Below are 25,010 nucleotides of genomic sequence, written 5' to 3'. Positions count from 1 at the left end.
GGGGTGCATCACCACGGGGGTGACCTAGGGAGGGGGTGCAGGGGGGGTGTGGGTGCAAGCGCAGGCTGTGGGGCTGGATCCTGGCACTCCCACCCTCCTTGCGGCTGGGGATGGTTCTTGGTGTCCCTTGTACCATTCATTCCCTGTGCGTCACTCAGGAACTTGGCACCCAGCCTGGCCTCATCGTCCCGCTCTCCTCTGGCCAGCACCTCTCACCCAGCCCTGCCCAGGACCTCCCAGCACAGGGTTAAACCAGCCCAGCAGAGGGTTCTTCTGTCCTGGGTTTCTAGACGGTTTCCAGCTGCTTTTCCTTCCTTCTTTGTGCCCTACTGTTACAGGTTTCCAAGGCAGGAACCTCCTGGGCTTTGTACAAAGATGCAGCCAGGAGAAGAGAGAGAGATGTCACCCAGTGCCCATCTTCTAAGCAAAGGGCTTGCAGCGTGTGCTCAACCTCTGTTACACACTGGAGAAACCACAACAGGCGGGGGATACTCCGACTGCCCAGGGTGGCTCGGGAGGTCTCACGGTCACCTCCTGCCTCCTCCCCACCCGTGGGACCCCCCAGCTCCCCCAAGTCTGCTCGTGGTGACTGAGTGACCGGGAGGCTGGTGAACATGGGGACAAAGCTGGAGCACGAGCCAGGAGCAAGCTGAGCCTTTGGGAAAGGCCTCCCCGGGCTGTTCCCTGCCCGGGCTGGCCATGGGCCAGGCCTTTGCCTTGGAGACTAATCCTGTGGCTTTAGAGCTTCCCGGCGCTCCTTGGGAGTGAAAAACAAGCGTGACTGCTCCGGGCCTCGTGGGCACGTGAGCATGGGTGGGTGACAAGGACAGGTTTGGGCTTGGGGATGCTGACAGGGAGTGGTGGCGCAGCTCTCCCCCTCCTCCTCCTGGGTGGTGGGCACCCTCCCCAGCCCATCAGGGTCCCAGCGGTGCCACCTCCTCCTTCCCACCTGTGTGGCCCATCACTTGGTGAGAGTCCCCCCCAGCTTCTCATGCAGGGCTGGGACGCGGGGACACCTGCGCTCGGTGCCACCCCAGGGGTGACACCAAAAGCTGCATGTGCTCCTGCCACCGCCTCCCGCCCGCCAGCCTCAGACCCTGGCGGGGAGGGAAGAAACATCTGAATTGCTCTTCTGAGAAATTAATCTGCTTTTATCGTCTTAGTGCAGCCTGACCTAGAAGAACCCCCCTTTTTTGTCTTTTTTGTGTCTGTGTTTCTGTGTGTTTTTTTTTTTTTTCCCTGTGGGGTGTTTAAAAGGAAAATTACAGAAAACATGTTACAAAGAGGATGCGGGAGGCAGGGGCCGGACCTGCAGCAAAGGGAAAGCAACGCAGGCAGGGTCCCAGTGGTTTTCGGCAGGATTTCCTGTGCTGCCCTCTCCTGCGGGAGCCCCTGGTCCGTGGGGGCTGGAGAAAATTGCACTCGCCATGGGCAGTAAACCAGAAGCAGTAAAAGGTTAAAAGATGTGTTGGGTTCCCCTTGGCACGCTGCAGAGTCGCGGGGACTTTTGGCTGGAGATACGCAAAAGCTGAGCTGCTGAAGGGTGGAATCAGGGTGGGCAGCAGGGGCTGGGACGCTGCCTGGCCATGGCTGGTGGTCCCACGCTGCACGGCCACCTCTCAGGGGGATGTTGGGACACATCCCCATTGGGGACACCGGTGGGGAAAGATGGGGAGGAGGAGCAGAGGGGGATGTCCACAAATGGGGGTGAAGCAGCTGCAGCGCTTGCTGTCCTCCATGGATGGCCATGGTGCTGGGAACCAAAGGGATTCGAGGCAGTTTTTGGGCAGCTGTCCCTATTCTAGAAGCTCAGCCCTGGGCCTTGGGACAGTGGGGCGCAGGCAGTGTGAGCAGCGGGGATTACAGCTGCTATAAAAAGCACCAGCATCTCTCGCCCCTGCTCCCTAAGGCGCTTAGGGAAGGAAAGAGGGACTTAAAGAGCAACCTCCTGCACTGAGGAGCTGCAGGGACTGGAGCAGAGCAGCCCAGCACCCTCATCAGCCCCTTCCCTCTCAGCATCCCCCAAAACCTCCCCTGGGTAAAGCAGCCTCGAATGCCTCTTCCCATGGTCTTTCTCCCTTGATGCTGGATGGACAGACCTTCATTTCCCACTCAGAGGATGTGGGGGACATCCTCTCACCTGGTGGGTGAGAAGAGCAGATGAGGTCCCTGCCCTGTTTGTACCTGCCCCCAAACAGCTCTCCTCTCTCCTCTCCCCAAATTAGGGGGAAGAGGAGGAAGGCAGGTGCCAGATGATGGCAGTGACATGGGGATGGGGGGATGTGAAGGAAGGTGGCATGGGAACTGTCCTCTGCAGTTTTGCCCCGGCGTGTGGAAGGTTCCAGCAGGTTCAGCAGAGAAAGCAGCTTCAGCTGTGGGGTCCTGCACAGCTCCAGTGGTGACAGGTGTGACCCTGTGGCTCACAGAGATGGTGGTTCCCCACATACACGCCACTGTGATGTTACCCGAGGGCTCGGTCGGTCCAGGGGCTGGACATAGCGTAAGAATCCATCCTTGCATCCTTGCAAAAGAGGGGCTTCAAAGGGGTGGTCCTGGCTCCAGGAGGCTGGGGAGCTGGTCAAGGGCATTTCCTCACCGGCCCCTTCCGAGCCCAGTGGGACTCAGTGCAGGCGGCCACAGGAGGGAGCTTGGCTCCTGCCTTCTTTTCCTGTTCGGAGCACAGTGGCCTGGGCTGGGTGACAGCCACGCTGGCCGTGGGTGCGAGCTGCTGCTTGGTGTGGGAGCAGCTCCCTATGGTCGAACCATGGCATGTGGGACCCAAAATGTCGTGGGAAGGGAGCAAGAACCTGGCTGGAGCACAGGAGGCTGCCTCCATCCTCAGGGAAGCCCCCTCCTTATTTCCAGCAGCTGGTGGGTGTGACTGGTCCCAAATACAGAAGGGCCACGCAGGCTGTTGCCTGCAGCCACAGGGGGACCAGTCATCCCGGTGAGTGGCATGTCCCCATGGCAGGGACCAGTTCCTCTGGGAGCAGTGTCTGTGCCAAACACACGGTCTCACCACCCCTCCACAGCAGTGGCTGTGGGGACCTGGGTGATCCCAAAGCCCAGCCTCTGGATGTTGAAAGTGCAGGGGAGCAAGGAAACCAGTCACCCCCGCTCCGTACTGTCTTCTGTCCCCCAGGAATCCTTCCCAGTTTCCCCAGCCCACAACCAGCTCCAGCGCTGCAGCCCCACGTTCACCCTCCAGCATCTCCCCACGCTGCCATGACATTGCTGCCCAGATCCTCTTGACAGCCCCAGCTCAGCTGCCAGAGCACCTGCGTTCCAAACCCAGGGCCAAAAAATGGGAGAAATATGGTGGTGGCAGTGATGACATATCTGATTGGAAATGGTTAATTAGTTGGGGGGAGGTCTGCAGTACTGTCTTTGCTTGCTGCAAAGCTGACAAAGCCCCAGTGTGGGACCGCTGGTAATGGCTCTCATTAAAAGCCATCAGAGCAGGAGGCTGAAACCACAGCCATTTTCCCTAACCACTTTCAGAAGGGCAAAATGAGGTTCTGGCCCCTGCTATTAGAGGTGTGCTGGGTGCCTCAGGCTGGGAAAGGCAGCGCTCATTTTCCTCGGCGTTGAGCCCGAAGTCCTGACCACTTGCCTTTTCCTGGGATTCGGTCTCTGAGACACAACTATAGCCTTATTTTTTTAAGTCCAGGAAAGATGTGGAGATTAAAGGGATCTTATAAGGAAGAGGCACCAGGACCAAGGAATGAGCTTTGTCCCAGTGCCTCCACTCGCTACACAGAGAACTGATGGTTCCTAGTTTAAAATCCCCAGTGGGGCAAGAGCTGGCATTAAAATATCAGTGAGACCACAAGGATGTGCCTTTTTCCAGTTGGTTTGGGAGCCTGCCCCCCATCCTGGCTGCTGCCTTAAAAAGAGGGAGCAGGGATCTGCCTGGACTTAACAAGGGGAAAGGATGTCTTTGGGCAGAGAGAGGTGGCAGGAAAAGGACAATTTTGGGTGGCAGTGCCCTGGCAGGGGGGAGGAAAGCACCCAGGGGGATGAGGGAGCTCTTCCCCCTCCATCAGCACATGCACATGTGGGTGACCCAAGTGCAGAGCCAGCACCCCTTGTGGTGGCAGCTACTTTGGGGGTGACAGGGGGGATGGACACGCTGGGATGACTCCAAGAGATGCAGCCAGATCGGGGCTGTTTTCCCCCATGAAGAGCTGGAGTCCCTGCCCTCCCCTCCAGCCGCTTTCCTCAGAGAATGGGGGTTTGCCAGGTGCAGATGTGACTTCTCCTGGTCTGGGGATGCTGGGGTCAGCCAAAGCTGGTGGTGGCCCTGGCCTGGGTGCAGAGGAGGAAGGGTCCTTGGGGAGGGGGCCCTGGGCTGGTCCTGGCACTGTTACCCCCCTGCCCCACAGCTGCAGGATGCACCTAGTGAAACAGGCTGTGAGCTGGAGCTGCAAAACTAAAGGGAAGAGTGGTGGCCCATGGAGGTCATTGATGTATTGCGCTGGATTTGGTCCTTGCTGACCTTTCAGTGCCTTCCCGCAGCCACAGCTCCCTGCTGTGTTCTGGATCTGACCTCAGAAACAGACACCCCCATTTCTCATGGAGCCTCCTCAACTCTTTCACCCTTTCCACCACCCCATCCCCAGGACAAGCTGCACACCAGGACTGCCCAGCTCTTTGCCCATTTCTCTTGCGAGCCTTGTTTGGTGGGGGTATTTTGGTATTTTCCTTTTTTTTTTTTCTTTTTTTTTTTTTGCTATTCACAGGGAAGAAAAGGATGTCACAAACCCACGGACAGATGTCAGGGCAGGACTGATTAGCCGCCCAGCCCAGCAAGGTCCTAAGGGGCTGGCAAAACCGGGGTGAGGAGGGCTTTGCTCCACAGTGCCAGCTCTGCCCATCCCTTTCTCTCACTGCCTGGTCCTGCAAGGTGGCTGCTGCACTGTCCTGCTGCTCCATCCATCCCATCTGGCCCAGCCACCGCGCTTGTCACGTCTGCTGTGGCAGGTGGCAGGTCTCGCCGATGGCAATGACCACGTCCTGGGGCTGGCGGTCCCGGCGCCGCGGCACCTCGGGCATCTCGCTCATCTCGTTGACGCTGTTGCTGATGCAGTTGATGTCGCTCTTGTTGCTGTTGTCATCTGGGCTGGGGCCGAAGATCCAGTCTGGAGGAAGGGAAAGCACAAAACGAGACCCTGGTTACCTCCAGCTGGATGGGAAATCACTGCCCCCTGTTACATCCTACGCCTTGCCCCCAGGAAGGTCCCTCGCCCACCCCTGCCCCTGCAGCTCCATCTGCTCCCCTGGTACTGGGATCTCTGCTCTTCCCAGCACTGAGCTGGTTTTCTGGCTGCTGGTTTCTGGAAGTTCTCCCAGCTTAGGCAAATGAAATCACCCTGCTAATCCTGAGAATAAAAATGAAGGGTCTCTGAAGTGAAGTGTGCATCTGGGCTCTCTGGCAACATATTTCCTACAGTGTGTTTTTGCCATCAGAAACAGAGGGAATGATTAAATAACCACGTGACATCCAAACAGGGCTGGAGGCATGGCTGGGGACACGGCTTATCTGACACAGGAGTGTATCACAGCCACACCAGGGCTTCAGACCCTCCATGGGCAGCTTCAGGGCTGCGCTGCTGGCAGGTCACCGGAGCTCCAGGACACGGCTCTGAGCTGATCCTGCCACTCTCACAACCCTCGGGATGACCGATCCCCCTCCAGAATACAGCGGTTGCTGCTGGATGGCAGTGTGACTGAGATGTCCCCTGCAGCATGATCTGGCAGGCAATAACAAGATTGCCTCCTACAAACACTATTAAAGGTCTCAGCTTGTTTTCCTTGACGTCAGTGGTAAAACTCTAGCGGGAGCAGGGCCTGGTCCAGTGGGGAAGAAAGAGAATAACCTGTAGAAAAAGAGGTGACAGGTCCCCAATTATCCTCGGAGTCATCGAGTGAGGGTTGCAATGGGGAGCAAAGAGCATAGCTCTGGGTGAGCAAGGGGAGGTGGCGTCTGGTGGCCCAGCAATGAATCCTTGAGGACATTTGCAGCAGAAGCAACAAGAGCTGGGCATGGCACTGTGATAAAGGCAGAAACGCAGAGGATGGGTGTTCTGGGAAAGCACCAGGAGGGCTCAGCAAAAGCCATTTCCATGGGAAAAGGGTCACCGTGCGTTGTCACCCAAGGGGACATGGCTGGCCGGGGTGCCTGAGGAAGGCGGCTTGTGTGAGGCTGCCGCAGCCTTATTCCTGGGTAAATGTGGGCTGGATTGTACATGTTAATCCGAACCGCTGCTTCCCTGGGAATTATTTCTGGAGCCTGCTGGATCTAATTACCCGGTAATCTGCAGGAAGATGTAATTAGGCTGTCATTAGAGGGTATTTACTGCGATGCCTTTATGATTTGACTGTGTAAGTAAGGAGTGAAATAATTACACAATTACACATTATTTGTGGCCATTTATGGCCTGTAACTTCAGCATGTGGCCATGTGTGGAAGAGGGGAGCGAGGCCCCGTGGAGCTGCCAGAGGATCTCCTGCCAGCAGGACCCTGGAGAAACAACCATAAAAATGTCAGCACCCTCATCTCTCCCGCCAGCCATCACCAGCCGGCTCTGTCCCTGCCACACACGCTCCCCCCCAGCTTCTCCTCTGGCTCCTGCCCAGCTTGATCAGCCTGTGGGTGAGAAACTGGGGCCCCCCAGGCTCCCCGCTGGGGTGTCTGGGGAGGGATGAGGGGAAAGAGGGAGGGGACCTGCATGTCTTTTGTTCTGATGTGATTAAAACTTGTTCTGATGCAGAAGGGAACTTTGCAGGGGATGGGACATACAACCTCATGTCAAGCACAACATGCATTAGAAACATCGGATAATGAACCCTGTGGGGGGGTTGTAATGAAGTGATGGGGAGTGGTGAGGGGCTGGGAGCCCAGAGATGGTGGTGATTGACTGAAGGCAGCTGAAGCCCTTAGCATGACGACAGGGACTTCTCTCTCCATCCCTTATATCTGGCAGGGGTCTGCATGAGCAACAGCAAACGGACACAATTGGCACCAAGAGGAAAACAAACTCTCTTTTGGAGCAAAGCCCACATTCAGGTTCTCACGTGCTCTAGCCAGAAGGCAGGCAAAGTCAGGCTGATCTGGGACACCCAATGGACCTGAGGCACCCAAGGGCAGAGCTGGGGTGAGCATGGTCCTCATGGTGCACTCCTGGGGCAGTCGCACCACTGGACCCAGGACGGTCACACTTTGGAGGTAAGGAAAAGCATTGTCTGCCACTACCCAGCCCCTGGAAGGACCTTGTGACACATGCTGCAAAATCAGGGCATGCGCACAAGCACGGCTGTGAATGCCTCAGATAAAAGACAGGGACAAAGTGACTTTCTCAGCCAGGCTGGGGAAGCAGCGTCTAACCCGGAGACACCTCTCCTGGCTCGCCAGGTGCTGCCAAGGCTCACGGTGTCTGCTGGGGTCTTGCAGGGCAAAAGGCAAGGTGGAAAGTACTGCGGTGGGTGAGATTGACACAGAGTGATTGATCCAAAGCAGCTGAGGAGAGGAGATAGGGTAGACCGGGTAAATCAGGAGCTGCAGAGTAGCATCTCTCCTTAAATAGCAGAGCAATGTGGCAAAATGCCTGAGTCTCCTTCCTGGAAGCAGGAACCTTGGGATGTGCTGATCCAAAGAGGCAGAAAAATACCATTCTGGGCTGCCCAGATTTCACAGTGTGTTTTACTGACAACATGAGGGACCATCCTCTCTTGGAAACCCCTCACGGTGCAGACAGCGCAGAGCAGCCTCCTGCTGCCTGTGTGCACGGGGATGCAGGGATGCTCTGCACACAGTCTCACTCGGCTGGGGTGGCCAGGTCCCCTGCATTCATCGGTGACAGGGCAGAATGTCTGTGTGGTGCTTCAGCCACTGGAGAAGAGATGTCCCTGACAGAAGAGTGGAGGGAGGTGGGGAAAGGGCTGAAATTTAAATGCAACCTGGTGAGTGAGACATTCACACTCCCCGCAGGGATGGAAACAGGCAACGGAAGGGCAAACATGTTAGATGAACAATCAAACTCGTGTTCTAGATTTACTTGCTTTAAATGGAGCTGGGTGAGAAAGCAGCTGCTAAAAAAGCCCTTTTCTCAGCAGCAGGAGCAGAAGAGGTTTTTGTGTGAAATAGGTCCCGACCCAGCCATCGCCTTGTACTCTGCAGCAAGGCAGGACCGGCTCCAGCCAAAGCATTCGCAATGGACGCAAGTTCAAGGGTACCTCTCATGGTCTGGCACGATGCAGCAGTCACAGCTGGACACTGTAGCTGTCTTGTGTGCAGGACAGACTCTGCTTATTCATTAGCAAAATCAGCAGATATCTCCTAGGTTTGTTCTGCTGGAAAATCTCTGTCTGTCTCTGTCAGTAGTAACTTGTCAGCAAGAAGTCCCCCTTGCCCCCCAGATTCACATCTTTCTAAATTAACTTGCTGTCCGAGTCTGTTCTTCCTTCCCTGTTTTGCTGAAATTTCTTCGGTCAGCCGTGCTGGCCGAGTCACAACTGTCCTGCAGCCCGAGCAACGCGGGCACAGTGCTTTGCCGATGGACAGATAAGGACACTGTCCCTCTGCAGAGCTGTCACCAGCATGAAGGGGTCTGGAGGGGAAAGGGTGTGACACGGAAAAGGAATGGGACACCTGCCTGTTTTTATAGGAGCTGAGAGTGGGAATTAACTCGGTGAAAGCCACCCTACGGCAGCCACGGCTAGACATCAGCACCCCTAAACAGCAGCTAAGGACCTCCTAATGCACCCCCATGCACCAAAAGGGAAACTGAGGCAGGGGTTTAGTGTAAGAGACGCCTTAGCGCTGTGGTGCCGAAACAGAAGGAAACCTGGCACAGTCCGTGACTTTGGGGGGCAAATGAATCACTCTCAAAACAGCCTGAAAAGCAGATGTAACTCCTCTCTGATGGGCCCGAGACACTATCTGCAATCCCCGCCACGGGCTGAATTATCCTAAGAGCCCTGCGGTTCTGCGTGGGAGCAATTAAAAGCGGATCCTGAGTCCCCGCAGGATCACCCAGCAGCTATTTTCAGCAATGCCACATTCATGCACAGTTTCTTTGTTCAAAGAGATGCTTTCCTAAAGAAGCCTGAAATGTGCTGTATGGAGATAAGGCTGAAAAATAAAAATACATCTGGTGGGTCAAAAGGGTGAAGAAAAGAAAGACCCTGCTCTGAAGCTGGCTTAGGGTTTTGAGCAGTCCCGAGGCCATTAGCCAACACAGTCCCACCGGTGTCTGTGAGCCTGTGCTGCCTTACCCGAGCTGGTCATCTGCCTCGGGCCCATTCCCAAAGGAAAAGTTTCCTCAAGGGCTTCTCCAAAGATCAGCAACTCAGACACGACCTCGGCTGAACCGGGTGACACTGGCAGAAGTCTCCCCGCAAAACATCAGCTCCCACGCAAACCAACAGACCCTTCCCGTGTGGTTCGCGAGCAGCAGATATGTTTTCCTGGGGACCACACACACCACAGTGACCATGGCAACAGCTTTGTTTGCAGGCAAACTTTCCCCCTACCCCCCTTTATTTTTTCCTTTTGTGTGTGTGTTTAAATAAGGGCAATATTCAGTGAACTGCTGGGGACAGAGGAGGGAGGGCGGGCTGATTCCCAAGTATTGCAGTAATTAGCTGCTTCGTACGTTGGCGACAGGCTCGTCATTTGCCCAGCTGGCCCTCGGCCGCAGCGCCGTCTCCGGCAGCTCTCCAGCGCTCCCCAGTTAAGCCGCTTTCCAAAAGCTTCGACCCAGTTTGTCTTAACTGGGAGCTGGGTCTGAGCTGCGCTCACGCGGGAGCCATCCTCCCGCCCCGGGGGGGTCGCAGGCATCGCTGAGCGGAGGTGCCCAGTGAGTTTTGGGAAAGTCATAAACATGAGACTGTCAGCTCAGAGCAAGCAGGGAGGGACTGGTGAGAAATGAAGGTATTTGGGGCTTTCTTTGGGTAGGTTTCTCCAGGAAGAGCAGGACACAGCCTCTTTCAGAGCCCTTTTGTGCATATCCAGGTGCTCTGGAGGATGAGGACAGACAGGGTCCCTACCCCGGCTGAGGGGAACTCTGCCTTTCCTCTCTCCAGCAACACATTTTTCCCTCTACTCCCATGCATCTTCTAATTTTCTGCTCCTCCCCACCCGCCCGGGCATCGCAGCAGCATTTGTCTCCCCCCAGGGATGCCTGGACAAGCTGTAATTGAATTTTTAAGAAGCGGCTGTGAGGGAGGTGTCCGTGTCTCAAATACGTGTTCAGATGTCACAGGGGAAGAGCTCGGCAGCATCCCAAGAGCCCTTCCAGCATCCCGAACTGAGCCCTAGACTTCTCACGGTCCCCGTGAATGCACAGGGCTGGGTGATGCTTTGACTTCCCCAGCCATGTCCTACAAGCTATTATTGAGGAGTCCAAATCATCCTTGATGTCTCCAAGTGACTGTTTAAAGTAGCGATTAACTATTCACACTTTAATCTCCCCGAAACAGGCTCCAGCCCTTCGGCATCTTCTTTCCCTCTCTCTCCATATCCTTCTAAATATGATTAGCACAGAAACGCTGATAGTGGAGGCTGGAGCTGCTGCCGAGTATATAAATCCAGGCATTATGTTAAAGCAGCTAATAGACCAGCTTCTTATTTACTACCCTTCGGTCCCTCTGTCCTGTCCCTGAAGTCAATTTATGCAAACTCATTCAAATGAAACCTTCTCTTTAAAGGCTGCTGCTTGGCAGTGTTAACAAACACAGACTCGTCTGCTCTCCTCCGAGGACTGGCTGATTTTAAGCGTATAAATGGTGTGAAGACGGGCCCGGAGTGCTAAATAGGATGAGCTGGAGGCAGCTTTCGGCACCAGGGGTTGCTGCTGGAGTTTGGGAATGCCTTCTCCTCTCTGTCTGGATGGGGCAGCAGCTCACATCTGGATTTCTGATCCTAACTCGGAGAGATGTCACCTCCAGCTGGGACAAGGAGGAGGAGCCCTTTGCAAAGGGCTTTGTGAGGGAAGGGGCATCCCACTGACCCCATCCCACGCTGGGGCAAAAGAAAAAGGTGCCCAAGGTCACCAGGGAGTGTTGGTGCTGAGCTGGAAATAGCATGGCAAGGGCATGGGTGTCTCCAGCCACAGCTTCAGCCTCTCTCTGTGCCTGGGAGGACATGACATTTCTGTGGATTTTGGCCCTGCTTTGCGGTCCCCACTCCAGGAGTGGTTTGGAGCACCTGCATCTGCAATCTCCTGTGTTAGGGACCCCAGCGATCACAGCAGGAGGTGTCTGCTCTGCATGGACGCTGTGACTGGACCGGCTCCTGTCTCGGGGGATTTCCAACCTGCTCTGACCTGCTCCTTTGAGCATCAGGGCAGGAGCATGTATATTTTTAGGTGCTGTCCCTGCTGCCTACCTTTGTTGGGAAGGCAACATTAAATCAGATGAGCGACAGAGCTGGGAGATGTAACAGCCCCAGCAAGCTGCTGATTAAGTGTTATATTTAACACTTTAAGACAGTATCTGTTCCCTTCCAGCTGGGGCAAAGAAAGACTCCTCAGCGGCATCTCCCTGCTGCTTTCCTGGCTGAGCCTCATGTGAGACCCTGAGCCTGCCAGGAGGTTCAGCCCTTCTTGTCCCAAATACCTCTTCCTCACATAGCGATGTCCCAGATCTGCCGGCCCCTGCCTGGTTGGGACCCCCCGCCTGAGGGACTTGGCTTGTCCTCCCATCAGCAAGACATGGGTACTGCCTGTCCTGTAGACATCGGTCAGAGTTTTAGCTGGAGTGTTATCATCTCCTGCATCCCAGGAGCACGGAAATAAAGGGAAATTGTGAATGAACACGTGGATTTAGCTCCAGATGAGTGTGCTCTCCCTCCCACCGCAGGAGCCTGCAGGGCTTTATCCCTGGCTGGGGGGCAGGCTTGGGGCAAGGGGTGTGCAAAGGGATTTCAAGCCTGCTCCCCTGCAGAGAACAATCCTCTCCAGAGCTTTCAGGAGGGTTATGTACATCTGCAGGAGCCAGGAGCTTAAATCCCTCTGTGAATCCCTGCAGCCCTGCTATCTGAGCTGGAAAACTGTCACCAACTCCCTGCAGCAGGGCTGTGTCCCCCACAAGGATACGGTAAGCTTGCTACTGGGGTGCAGGGACCAAAAGCACCAGGGATTCGGCAGGGAACTGAGCGCATTTGCACTCATCGGCACCACCAGTCTTACAAATTACGGGGCAAACAGCAAGAGTACTGCTGAGGGTTCGCTGTATGTAGCAAAGCAACTCTGCCCAGGGCAGCTGCAGCCAGCAGGGTGTTTGTGGTCTCAACCCTGATGGTGAGGGACCTTGTTCATTAGCAACAGGATGAAATGAAAGCTGGGAAGCCAGTTCTCATAAAATTACACACACTTTGGGCTGTCATCTTACAGATTTGTTGCAGCAGCTTCAGCAGCTGTGATGGTTGTGCTGGGTGCTGTACAAGGGAGGCAGATGGCTGACCTGTGTTTCCTAGGAGTTTGTGGGTTCCCTGGTGTCTTATAATGGATTAAGCTTTTCCTTCACAACGCACTAGTGTGTTGTTATCCTGCACTCAGGTATCTGTTGCCATGAAACTTTTCATTTTGGAGACCTCTAATGCAAGCTCAGTTGAAAATGACCAATGGATTTTACAATTGTTTGGCAGCACAGGCGTACAAACATATATATTTATAAACACATGCACAAGCCTGATTTCTTTAGGAAGTGGGCTAAACCCAAGGATTTTTTTCTGGGAAGCATATCAACATATGCTCAGTTTGGAGAACCAAGCATATGAGGTAAACTAAACAGTCTTGCAAATGTCAAAGGGCAAGGCTTGGTCTAAAATTCACCCAAATCAAAGGAGAGACACCACCCCACATCCCCAGGCTTTGCACAGGCTCTTTCTGACCACATGCACACAATGCATGATGCCCGCACTCACCTATAAAGTCATGAATGAGGTCCTTGATGAGATGTCCAACGATGGCGTATGCCACTGCCACCACCACCAGGGCTGCCATGAGGAGGTAGAGGACAGCCTTGGGCAGAGGAATGGCGTCCCGAGGAGGGGGTTTATACTCCTTGTAAAGCTGGTCATTGTCCGAGTACGAGTACTGGAACAAGTGGTCCAGGCCAGCCGTGAAGTTGCTGGAGTTCATGGACTGGCTGTTGGACAGGTAGTTATCCTGCTCGGGGTCCTGGAGGACACTTACCACCGAGCTGGTGGTGGCTTCCACTTGCTGTACCAAGTTGAGAGTCTTGTTAACGCTGGGGAGGATCTGGGAGAGGAAAGTGCTCCAATCTTTGATGGCACTGATGTTGCAAATAATCATAATTGCAATGAGGAAAGAGATCTCCAAGCTCAAGATATTTAAAAAGGAGAGAAAGAGGCGAGAATTGCTGTGCTTACACCAAACCATGTGCTGCGAACTGGGCAGAGAAGGTCTTGCTGGGGTAGGTTTCGCAGTCGCAAATTCTTACATGATCTGGTAGGGTTGAATCTGTGGTGCGTTGTCCTCACTCCTGGAAATGCCCACAGCAAACCCCTATGGGCATGAAGTTCCTTGGGAAAAAGTAGGTGCTGGAATGATTTTGACTGACATCATTTTTGTTCCTCAGCCGTCTCTCCCTGACGCTACTCACTGATGAAAACCAAAGAGACAGGATCCTGTAGGTATTTTCAGTCATCTGGAAAAGAAAGATAAATTGCCTTTCTCCAGCTTCTTTTCACAGGGTGTTGGTCCTCAGAGAGACGGAAATCTCCCCTTTGCCATCCCCCAGACTCGGTCTGGGTAACAGCCGGCGCAAGGTGTGCGGTGCCGTGACTCTCACCGGAACACTGCCCGAAGTGTCCGCAGAGGAAAAACATATATTCAAACCCCACAAAGTTCAGCAGCTCCCGGCCGCGTCAGCCTGCCTTTCAGCAACTTCTTTTGCCAGCGTCTCCCGAACTGATTCCTTTAAAAATAAAACCATAGTCAGAGACGATGCCCACGACAGCAGCGAGCCCAGCACGGGTGGTCTCCGAAGGGCAGCCCAGCCGAGGGGCCGGGTTTTACCTTAAGGACTTTTGCGAGGGAGCAGATCTGCTCGCCTGATGCTCCGGCTTGGTTTATTCAGCGCTCGGCTCCCTGCGGACCTCCCAGCAAACAGCAACCGATCCGGTGCCGCTGCCTGCCCGTGTGCGTGTGTGCCTGTGTGTGTATGTGCGCACTCCTCCCCGTCCTTTTCCCCTCCTGTCCCTCCACCCTGCACCCCCGCTGGCTCTCCCCAGCCGCCCCGGCTGCCGGCGGGGGGCGGGATGAGCCCCCGGGAGGGGGGATGAGCCGCCCGGAGGTGGCTCCGCGACTCCCCGGCGTGCGCTGGGGCCGGCAATGCCCGGCGGGAGCGCAGGCTCAGCCTCTGCCGCCGCTCCCCGGGGAGCTCATCCCCCGGATGCCCAAAGACGTGCCTCGGTCCGGCCGCTGGAGCTGCCCGGAGAGCTGGAGGGGAAGGTGAAGAGCAGCCGGAGGGTGCGTGGGGGTGCGCGTGTACGTGGGGACACGCGTGTGGACGGGGGCACGGCCGGCGTGTCCCAGCGGCAGCGCTGGGGACAGGTCTGGTGTCCCCGAACCCCCTCTCCAGCCGGGCTGCGGACACCGGGCTCAGCTTTTGTCTGGAGCTGCGCTGCCGGCAAAGAGAATCCGGATGGCGGGCGCAGCCAGGAGGAGGGCAGACATCACCAGCCCTATCGCCGGCATCCCAGAGGAGCGATGCTCCTCACAGCCCTGCTTCAACCCCCCAGCCTTCCCAGCCAAGTTTTGGCATCAGCGGGATGCCTGATTTGCAGGAAACCTGGAGGATTTGGGGCTGAGCTCCCCCACCATCTCCCCTCCTCAGTTAGCTGTCTGAGTGAACTGGTAGGAGCCAGCCTGACTCTGGTCACCTTGATGATGGTTTAACTGGTCCAGGTTGCCTACAAACACTTCCGCTCATCCGCCTTGGCAATGGGGTTTCACTGGGGTGCTGGCTTGGTTTGAAGGCACTGGGACTTATTTAAAGAGGAGGAAGAGGCAATCTTGGAGAGGGAGAAATTGTCTTTCTATATTTGGAGCTGAAAATAAATCACAGCTCCATTTTTCACTTTTTTGGTGCAGCTTCCCTATGTAAGAAATAACTGTCATGAGGGCAAGGAAATCACCACATTAGGCCTGAACGCAGCCAAATGGAGCTTCTGAGAAATAATAGCAAAAGATTAACTTTTTTGTGTTTGTGTTACCAGCCAGTAGCAATCCTGCCAGCTGCCTGGGGGTTGGAAGGATATAGAATAAAATGGCAACATTTCTCCCTTACAATAAAATCACCAGGACACAGGTAGGTGTCGGACAGATTATAAAGCCTAGGAGCAATGAAAATGTGGAGGAAAAAGCTTTTCTGTCACCCTTGGAGTGTGCATGGACCAGGTCACAGTGACTGTCCCCCCAGAACCATTTTACAGCTTCCTAAAATTTCCTTTTACAAGTGACAGAGCTGTGACTGGTTACCGAAATGCATCTGGGCAGCTACATGGAGACACATTCTGCAATGGGGCACGTCCTGATGTCCCCCTGCCCCAGGATCATGACTCCTGGGGTTGCAGCTTGTATTGATTGTATTTTTTTAAAGAAACTCTTCCATGCAAGGTGAGGTTTGGGTTCCACACGGGAGCAGCCTTGCTTTGCCCCGCACTGGAGGCGCATCTTTGGCCAGGGTCCCCAGGAGGAGAGGACAACCCCTGGGACATGCCTGCTGCTCCTTGGGGACTCAAGCTGCTCCGAAGCTGTTTTCACCGCAGCTGTTTGGTGTTAGCAGTTGCCATGGCACCAGTACATCAACCAGAGGGAAAGGGAGAGTGTCTGGTCTGGGCTGAGCCATCCCTGTGTCTGGCTCTGGGTGCGACCATCCCACACTTTGCCCTTTTGTTCCCAGGAGGGGATGGAGCAGAGCGGTTTGGGGCAAAGTATTTGCAAAGGTGTGTGTGCATGGGGGGGGAATAATCAGAGGAACAGAGGGCAAAGGGGAATGCTCTGGTTCTAGAGGTCTTCACCACCTTCAAGAGCTTCAGTCAGACCTGGGTTACAGTCCCCAGGGAGCTGGGTCAGGGTCTCTGCCCTGTGTGATACGGATGAAAACACCCCAAACAGAGGAATACATAGGCAGTGAGGACCAGACAAACGAACAGCTGAACAGGGTTGCATGTGAGAGACTGTTTCCCCACCTATAAACCCAGGGTGACAACAGCCCATTCCTGCCGCTCGTACCATCAGCCAACTGTTTTTTTCTCGTCTAAAAACAAAGGGAGAATATACAGAGACCTGGCTGACTCCTTCCCCTCCCCACTGTTTCACAAGTGCCAGCCCAAGGACCTGTGGCACTCAGCCATTTCTCAGCCTGAGCAGCCCACCTGTTGGGGGTTCACTGCCTTAGGGCACCCCAAAAGCTGGGATCCCTGGGGACCCCCTAGCAGACCCTGCTTGGACTGCTTGGGGTCTTTGCAGTGTGGATGCTGGTGGTCCCCATCCTGCTCCCTGTGGCCAGGGGCTCGCAGCACATCTGGTACAGCTGGCACAGCCCTGTCTCCCAAGCCTCACACCTGGCTCTCTGGGAAATGCATGGCTGTGAATCAGCACATTGGAGGATGAAGCAAATCAGCAGCTGGTGGCTCTCTGGTCACCTGGGGACAGCAGGTGACAGCAGCCCAGACCTCACTCCAGCAGGATGGAGGGCAGCACCCCTTGGTTTTCCATTTCCACTTCTGGAAAAGGCTGGAAAGGTGCTTGGGGGAGCTCTGAGGTCTGCTGCAGGCACTGAATCCATCAGAGGGGCTTAGGGTAATAGCAAAAAACCCCAACCAAACAAACACTTTTTGCATTTGCCTGCAGTGAAAGCAAAGTTGGCCTCTTTCATTTTCACTAACACCCATATCAATTCCAAGTGAAAAAATAGATGCTTGATTGTTCATTATACACCCTCTGCATCCCTTGTCTGAAAGGGAGGCTTTATTGCCACGATTATGGTTTCCATCCCATTACAGAGGGAGAGAGCACAGAGAAATAGAAAAATGTGGATTTTAATAACCTTATATTTCAAACTCTTCGTTATTAAAACAAAATGTTTGCATTTGCTGGGATGGGAGGAAGATTAAAAGGATTGCCATGGGTTCCACTTAGGAACATTGCTAATGATTTTGATAAATGACTTTAAATAAAAATCACGATCTCCACAATTCCACCCAAATGCCATTTGGCGGAGGGGTTGATTATGGGAGCAAAACGTATTTCAGAATTAGCTGTTTGCCCTAGTGCAACTGGACAAATTAAATTTAGGGATACGCACAGATCCAATGACACACATATCTCATGCAGAAGAGCAGTGTTTTGGCCCCTGGGAACAAGAACAAATAATGTTTGAGTGGGTCAAGAAAGATCTTGTCCCTCATGATGAATGTTGAGTGTTTATTTCAGCTGTTTGGTTAGTATTTTCATTTTATGGTTTACTCTCTGTGTAACTCCAGTCACAGCACTGGTGTTTTATTTCCATACAGGCAGGATCAAACTGACTCCTGGGACATGCCTTAGATAATGCTTGTGACACATTGTGAGCGATGCCCTGAGCGGACAGTCTGGTTTTCTGTCTGTGACTGGGACCAGATCCCAGGGTTTCTATGGCAGGTGAAGCCTGGGGTTGTGCTACAGCCCAGGCACCACCCCACAGCTGGAGACCTGACCCAGCTCCCAGCTGTGCTGCTGGCTGCCAAGCCTCTTGTGCGACATTGAGAGGGATGTGGAGGCAACAGGCTGTGGATGTGGCAACAACTGTCAAGTGCAAACTGAGCTGCAGGGCTGGAGAGCGGTGTAGGAGTTCATTGCTGTGAAGAGTGTCATGGCAGAGGAAGGTTTCATGACTTGACCTGGTCCTCTGCTCTCCAGAAGCTGACCGAGAATATGATCAGAAGGTGCAGCTCCAGCAGCGATATGTCCATCTGGACTTCTGAGCATGACATTCACCTGCCAGGGGTCATCTTTCAGTCTTAAAAGATTTTTGTGTCTTTCTTCTGTGCTGGATATCAACATATTCTGATCCTCACCAAAGATGCCACTGTGCCTCTTCAGCAGAATAACAAACACCGAGATTCACATCCTTCTTGGGCAGGAACAACCCCAGGTTCCAGTATAAGTGACCTATTAGAGAGCAGTGTAGGGCAAAGGGACCCGAGGGTCCTGGGGACAGCAGGGTGACCATGAGCCAGCACTGGGCCCTTGTGGCCAGGAAGCCAATGGTACCTGGGGTGGGTTAGAAGGGGGTGGTCAGTAGGTCAGAGAGGTTCTCCTGCCCCTCTGCTCTGCCCTGGGGAGACCACACCTGGAATATTGTGTCCAGTTGTGGCCCCTCAGTTCCAGCAGGACAGGGAACTGCTGGAGAGAGTCCAGCGCAGCCACCAAGATGCTGAAGGGAGTGGAGCATCTCCCGTGTGAGGAAAGGCTGAGGGAGCTGGGGCTCTGGAGCTGGACAAGAGGACACTGAGGGGGGACTCATTCCTGGGGATCAGTATGGAAAGGGGGAGTGTCAGGAGGATGGAGCCAGGCTCTTCTGGTGACAACCAATGGTAGGACAAGGAGTAATGGGCTCAAACTGGAACACAAGAGGTTCCACTTATATTTGAGAAGAAACTTTTTCCCAGTGAGGGTGGCAGAGCCTGGCCCAGGCTGCCCAGGGGGGTTGTGGAGTCTCCTTCTCTGCAGACATTCCAACCCGCCTGGACACCTTCCTGTGTAACCTCATCTGGGTGTTCCTGCTCCATGGGGGGATTGCACTGGGTGAGCTTTCCAGGTCCCTTCCAACCCCTGACATTCTGGGATTCTGTGTGATTCTTCTTCACAGGACTTCTTCAAACCACTCAGGTGCTAGCTATGCATGGTGACAGCCACATTCATATCCAGACGGCAGCTCGTGGGGACTGTGCAGCCCATGTCCCAGTCTCTGAGCTTCCCATGGATGGGGTGTGCTGACCTTCATTCATCCGCAGATGGGTCGGATGCTCTTCACTGCCTGGCTCTGCGTGGCTGCCGCACTACACCCCAGAGCAGCCTCTTCATTCCCAAGCAAATTTCAGACCTATTCCCAAGTTTTGTCAACAACCTTCTTGCATGACAAGAAGTTGAGAGATAGAGGCTTATCCTGCATTTCCATTCCTGGCATTCTTCTTGCCCAGCGATTTCTGCTTGAAAAAAACCCCACAAACAAACAAGGAACAGCAGCAGGTTTTAGTAGATGAATCACACTGAGCTATCTTTATCTATCTATCTATATATAAAAACACCTTTAAATTTTTTCTTGATGCTATATTATTCATGCTTCCAAAACTTAAGAAGTCCAGATTATAATAATAAATGTCATCATGAACATGCCATATTAAATGCAATGCCTAGTAAGACTCTTCCCTATCTGCTGTCTCTGGCAAATAAAGTGGGGGTTTAACTCTGTGTGAGGCCCCATCTCTTGAATAAGCTTGGCTTATTCAGTGGATTTGAGGTGCTGAAGGCATGCACAAAAATATCCAGTATGAAAAGCTTGCTTCTTGAAAGAAAGGGAAACATTACCCAAGTAAACGAACCCAGGTGAGGTGGGAAGAGTGAATTACATATTCTGTTTGCATCCCTAGAATGGGTTGCTTGGCCATAGAACAGGTAAAAATAGCTGAAAATTATTTGCAGGGGTTATCTATGGGTAAATCTGACACATATGAGCAAAGCAGAACAGGAAGTCTTCATCTCAACAGGTGGAAAAGTACTGCTGTTTTTTCCATGTCCTCCTCCACTCACAGCTTCGCTATCCTGAAATCCAGTGAGGAGGTGAGCCAGGCAGTTGGGATCCAACACCTCCCAAAGCCTCTCAAAAGCATCTGGAGGGAGAAGCTGGCAGTGCCTACGTTTGCCGTCTTCTCCACTGTCTAAGCCAAATATGTAGAGCTAAAATAAAAAATATCACCAGCTGTTTCTTTCAAGTAAAATGCAGCAGAAACTGTATGGATGCAAACCCTGTCTGAGTCTGGAGAGTTTGAAAGGGCAGGGCTGAGGGGTCTGTCCACACCTGGGCTCCAGGAGGAAACTTTAAATGTCAACAACAGTAGAGGTAAGGAAGAGATGAAGGAATTGAGCCAGGCGAATAGGAAAACTTGCCTGCTTCCCCGAAATACTTCGCCATTGCAGCTAAAGGTACAGAAATAGAGACCTCCCCAAACACTCGTTCTCATTCCCCTGCAGACACGCACACAGGAGCACGTAGCTCAGCTGTCTGTCCCTTGCAAAGTCTTTGCTCCAGTGTTTTCTCCTCCCAGAGCAGGACCTGTAAAGTCAGGCTGGTATTTCAGGTGTGGAGGAAGAGCTGAGTACGGTCGAGCGTGTGAAATGCAGCTGGGTTGCCAGGCAGGTTACAAATACACTCTGTGACTCCTGATTAATCTGCCACCGCATCTGAGAGGTGATGCAGTGCTCTCCTCTGCATTGCAGATCGTGCTCCAGCCGTGCCCTTTCCCCATCACCTTTCATAACCCTCCGTCACCTGCTATTTCCCTGGCACCCGTTCAGCTTGGCATCACACAGTGCATCACATGCCTGACCCAAATGTTGGTGCTTGCTTGGGTTGTGTCTGTGTCTGCAGACCCCTCCCCTCCTCCCAGGTGGGAAACCAAGCCCCGGGGCCATGTCCTGGTCACCTCTGCCACTCAGGTGTGCTCGTATTAAAGGAGCTCCCTTCCTTGTGCTCCAAGACAATGTGTGCAAATGGTGGATCATGGATGAGAATCATAGAATTATAGAGTAGTTTGGGTTGGAAGGGACCTTCAAAGGTCATCTAGTCCAACCCCCCTGCCATGAGCAGGGACATCTTCAACCTGATCAGGTTGCTCAGAGTCCCGTCCAGCCTGGCCTTGAATGTCTCTGGGAATGGGGCATCCACCACCTCTCTGGGCAACCTGGGCCAATGTTTCACCACCCTCACTATAAAAAATTTCTTCCTCATGTCTAACGTGAATCCCCCCTCTTTGAGTTTGAAACCATCACCTCTTGTCCTATCATAACAGGCCCTGCAAAAATGTCTGTCCCCATCTTTCTTATAGGCCCATTTTAAGCACTGAAAGGGAACATCCAGCTACTATAGGTACTTGGATGCTAGCACGGAGGAAAGAGATGGGCACAGCCCTTCTGGACTGAAGGTTGAAAGTGAACGATAGCACCCCATTTCCCCATTCAGGTCAGGCAAGATCACTCAACTCCTCCTGAACTGCAGGAGCCCTGACCTGACTGACAGGAGCACGAAGAAGCTCCAGCCTGGACCCAGCTCTGCTGCATCTCAGTGGGGACATTGCCTCGAGCACCCTGCGGTGCTCCACCTCGAGCGGCAACTCTGCTCTTGTCAGCCGCAGACAGTCGTGATTGGCAGTGGCAGCAAAACGCTTGATTACTTTGGGAGAGGATAAACTCAGGAGCAGAACCAGAAAAAGTAAAAAAAAATGTATTTAACAACTGTGGAAAACACTTTTAACCCACCTGCAACCAGAGGTATGATTGCACTCCTCCTGTCTTTTTATTTTGTGATGAAAGTGCTGCAAGTTTTCTTTTACAATCTGCCTGCCTGACGTTACCAAAATGTAATCTATCCAGGAAAATGTTCCCTTCTGTGAGTTGAAACCCCAGGAGAAGGCTGAATTAAGACTAAAGGTGACATTCATAATGAGCAGGGCATGATTTTGTTGTGTAGGCTGTTAACCACACAGGGACACAGTCCTTTGACTCCTGCACTTTACTACTATGAAGCTATTACATGTCCACTAATGTTACATCAAGTAGTCCAGAGCTCACTCAAGCTCTTGGCTTTCAAACTGTTGATTACATCGCATGTTCACCTGGCTGAACCTGCTGTTCCACAGATGAAGAGGTCTCTCATCACTGAGCAACTATGCAGTCAGTTCTTGTCCTTCGGTGTCAGGTTATAGCTTTTCCTCTAGTGAATCCAACTCGAGTCATCTTCACCGCAGTTGGAGACCAGATCTTGTTCTGTCCCATCAAACACAGAGAGTTGCCTATTCCCTTCTTCCCTGGAGCACTATTTAGCGTTTTTGATGGACAGAGCAATCTATAGATTAGTGTAAAGATGACCTTACATGCTTACATGCTCCCTGGCAGTCAGACATCATAGGCTTGTAGTCCCCATCCTAGACTGTACCTGTCTGCACTGTTACCCTATGCAGCTATTGCCTCCTCACATCAACAAAGCAAAAGTCTCCCCTTTAAAGAGCTGAATGTACTCTCTCTTCCGTGCATCCCATCCTATTCGCAGACCTGCCTCCCCTGCCCCGAGGCAGCTGCACACCGGCTTTCTGGCCTCAGATTTGTTTTGCTGTCGTGTTTTGTCTGCACCAGCCTCTCGGCAGAGAGCAGACAAGCAGCCCTTCATCCCCCACTGCTGATGATTTATAACCTTGCCAACAGCTCCAGGGCTTCCAGTCACCACATGGGTTAATGGCCGTGACCAGAAGACTTGGCAGTTTTAGGCTTTCTTTAACAAGTGTCCAACATGCACCTGAAATGTAAGTGGCTTTGTTTGATTATTCTTTTGTCCAGCTCAGTCCAAGGTCAAAGCCAAGAACAATACAGAGAGGCAATAATAAAACACATAAAAGCCCTCTGCAAGCTTCCCCACAGGGCTCCAAAGCACAAGTGTATTTTTATTCTCCCTGTGGCTTTCTGGGGAAAGCCAGGAACAGCATCCCTGTGTCACAGATGGGGAAACCGAGGCACACGACAGCTGAGCACCAGATCCCAATCTTATTCAAACAGGGTCCTGATCCTCCTTGGTTTCATGTGACCTTAGTTCACAGAAAGCCATGTGAGATGCCCAGTTCATTCACTATAAACAAGGTTTCTTAATCAAAACAAGGCTGTTTCTTTAGTGATGGCAAGAAGCAGTACTGAAGGGGAAGGAAGCCTGGCGGTGGAGCCGAGCTGCTGAGCCTGCATGAGGAGGGAGGGGGAAATAGAGAGATCTCATATCTGAGACCCCAGCATTAATTCATATGTTGATGAATGCCATAAATTAGATTGCAATCAGCCTACATTCTCCAGGGACCTATTCCATGTAACGAGGCAGAGCCGAGTGTGTTCCAAATCCAGAGAACTTCTGGAGACTCTGAGTGCAGTTCCTTCCTTCCCCACCCTCAATAAATAAATAACGTTGGAAAAGAGGAAGGTATTAGCTGTGAATGGATTTTAATTGAAGCAACAGTAAATTCATTTCATAATCTTTAATTAGCAGAGATACTTGCCGGAAATGTAATTTACAGGGAACTTGCTCCTTTGCTTGGAAGTCACTGGAAGGTCCTGGCGGTGGGGTTGAGAAGGGGCTGTGGTCTCTGCAGCCTTGTAAATAATGCATGAAGGCCCAGCATGAAGGCACTTGTCTCTCAATGTGGAGCAGACAGAACAGGCAAAGGGTCTCATAGCAGATTCAGATCCTGGCTCCAAGCAAACCTCAGTCCAGCTGCTGGCTGCAACTGAGAATCAAGCAGGGAAAAAACCGATGGTCTGAGTCCGTGGTTATCCACCCTTCACACACACAGCCCCTCTCCAGCTCCTGACCTCATCTTGAACCTCACTGCTTTCTGCACACAATGTTCCCTGTCCTTTTCTTTTACTCAGCCTCTTGAGATCCTGTGGATGCCCTCCTCCTCTTGTCCTCCATGAACCCAGCCCACGCAGGTCCTAGAGTTCATCTCCTGCTACAGCTGGCTTAGAGAAGGTGGACTGGGGAGTTTTGTGGAGCAGCAAAGAGAGCAGGCAACCATTGAAACTACTCTTCACCCTCCAATGTGTTCTCCACTGCAGGATGCTCTTTCACCTCATGACACTTTCAAAGCCTGTCACTTTGGGAACAGGACAGGTCATGAGGGATCCTGGGCAAATTCTGGGAGCAGATTATGAGTGGTTGAGCTGGAGACATCCAGAGGTCCCTTCCAGCCAACTTGCTTGCGAGTCTCCAAAACTAAATTACCCTGCCTGGAGCTCCCAGTGAAAGAAATGGCTATGAGTCATGAGTAGTGATTAGGGACAGCTTTAGGTGCAGAGACCCAGAATAAAATCATAGCTTTTCTGCTCGTCTTCTTTCTGTTCATGCTCCATTTCTTGCCTGCTTACACTAGGATGAAAGCAAGTTTCCTTTCATCTCAATTCCTAGCAGAGATAGAGTCGTCCCAGCAAAGGGAATGCGAGCCGATTCTACTCCTGAAGTCTGTTGACACATTGCTAAAAAAACCCACCCCAATTACTAGGAGACGATGAAGGAAAACAAAAGAGATTCTGCCTTTCCATACTGAAAACTTCGTGGGATGTATTTGAGACCACAAATCTACCTTGGAAAATAATTGGTGCCAGCTGGGAAGAATTAGCTTGATGTGTGAATCCCATGTTGGGTTTGTTAAGCCAGTCATGAGAAACCAAGTCCTTCCCTGGTAATCTGAGGGCACTTTGCAAGGAAGCCATGGAGAGAGTGTTCCCTGTGTCCTTTAATTAAACATGGTCTTCAAACTTGATGCCAGGTGTGGATAACACCTCTCTCATGCCTCAGTTTCTCTTTGATAACAAGGGAATGACACTGAATTGCTGGGTGTGTAGCACCGAGGGTACGTGTGGTTGGAGAGGGGGCAGACCTTGGTGACACATGCCCGCACACAAGGCCAGCCTCTGACCATCTGAGCATGGGCACGGGGAGGTACCCCTAAACTGGGGAGACTGTGCTTGTGGTTTGCTCTTTGCAGGAAGGTCTTGGTTTGGGGGTGGCCTTGGAGCACTCCCCGTGAGACCCAGGGATGGAGTGCTACAGGGATGGATAGATCCAGCCTTCCTCCCTCCCATAACGGAACAAACGGGAATGAAGCAAAGCTGAACAAAGATTCCTTTCTGGACACAGCAGGGAGCTCCTCTTTTATTTCTCCATCATTAAATACTGTTTTC

General features: G+C 52.8%; 1 protein-coding gene across 2 annotated transcripts; it reads right to left on the bottom strand.

Moving 5' to 3' along the window:
* Nucleotides 1-3,703: 3,703 nt before the first annotated feature.
* On the bottom strand, nucleotides 3,704-13,940 carry LOC309440084 (uncharacterized protein). 2 transcript variants are annotated; one of them, XM_082053396.1, is made up of 3 exons: nucleotides 13,819-13,940; nucleotides 12,929-13,674; nucleotides 3,704-5,141 (listed from the first exon to the last, which is right to left on the bottom strand). In XM_082053396.1, exons 2-3 carry the CDS (start codon nucleotides 13,404-13,406, stop codon nucleotides 4,966-4,968), a joined length of 654 nt encoding a protein of 217 aa, XP_081909522.1. In that variant the 5' UTR covers nucleotides 13,407-13,674; nucleotides 13,819-13,940; the 3' UTR covers nucleotides 3,704-4,965. The 2 variants fall into 2 exon arrangements, with proteins under 2 accessions (XP_081909522.1, XP_081909521.1); XM_082053395.1 differs by having other exon boundaries at nucleotides 12,929-13,929.
* Nucleotides 13,941-25,010: the final 11,070 nt, after the last annotated feature.

The sequence above is a fragment of the Streptopelia decaocto genome (assembly GCF_964273445.1).
Source record: "Streptopelia decaocto genome assembly, chromosome: 5".
Classification (NCBI taxonomy): Eukaryota; Metazoa; Chordata; class Aves; order Columbiformes; family Columbidae; genus Streptopelia; species Streptopelia decaocto.
The sequence above is the reverse complement of the archived record's forward strand: the minus strand, read 5'-3'. Positions and strand labels throughout refer to the sequence as shown.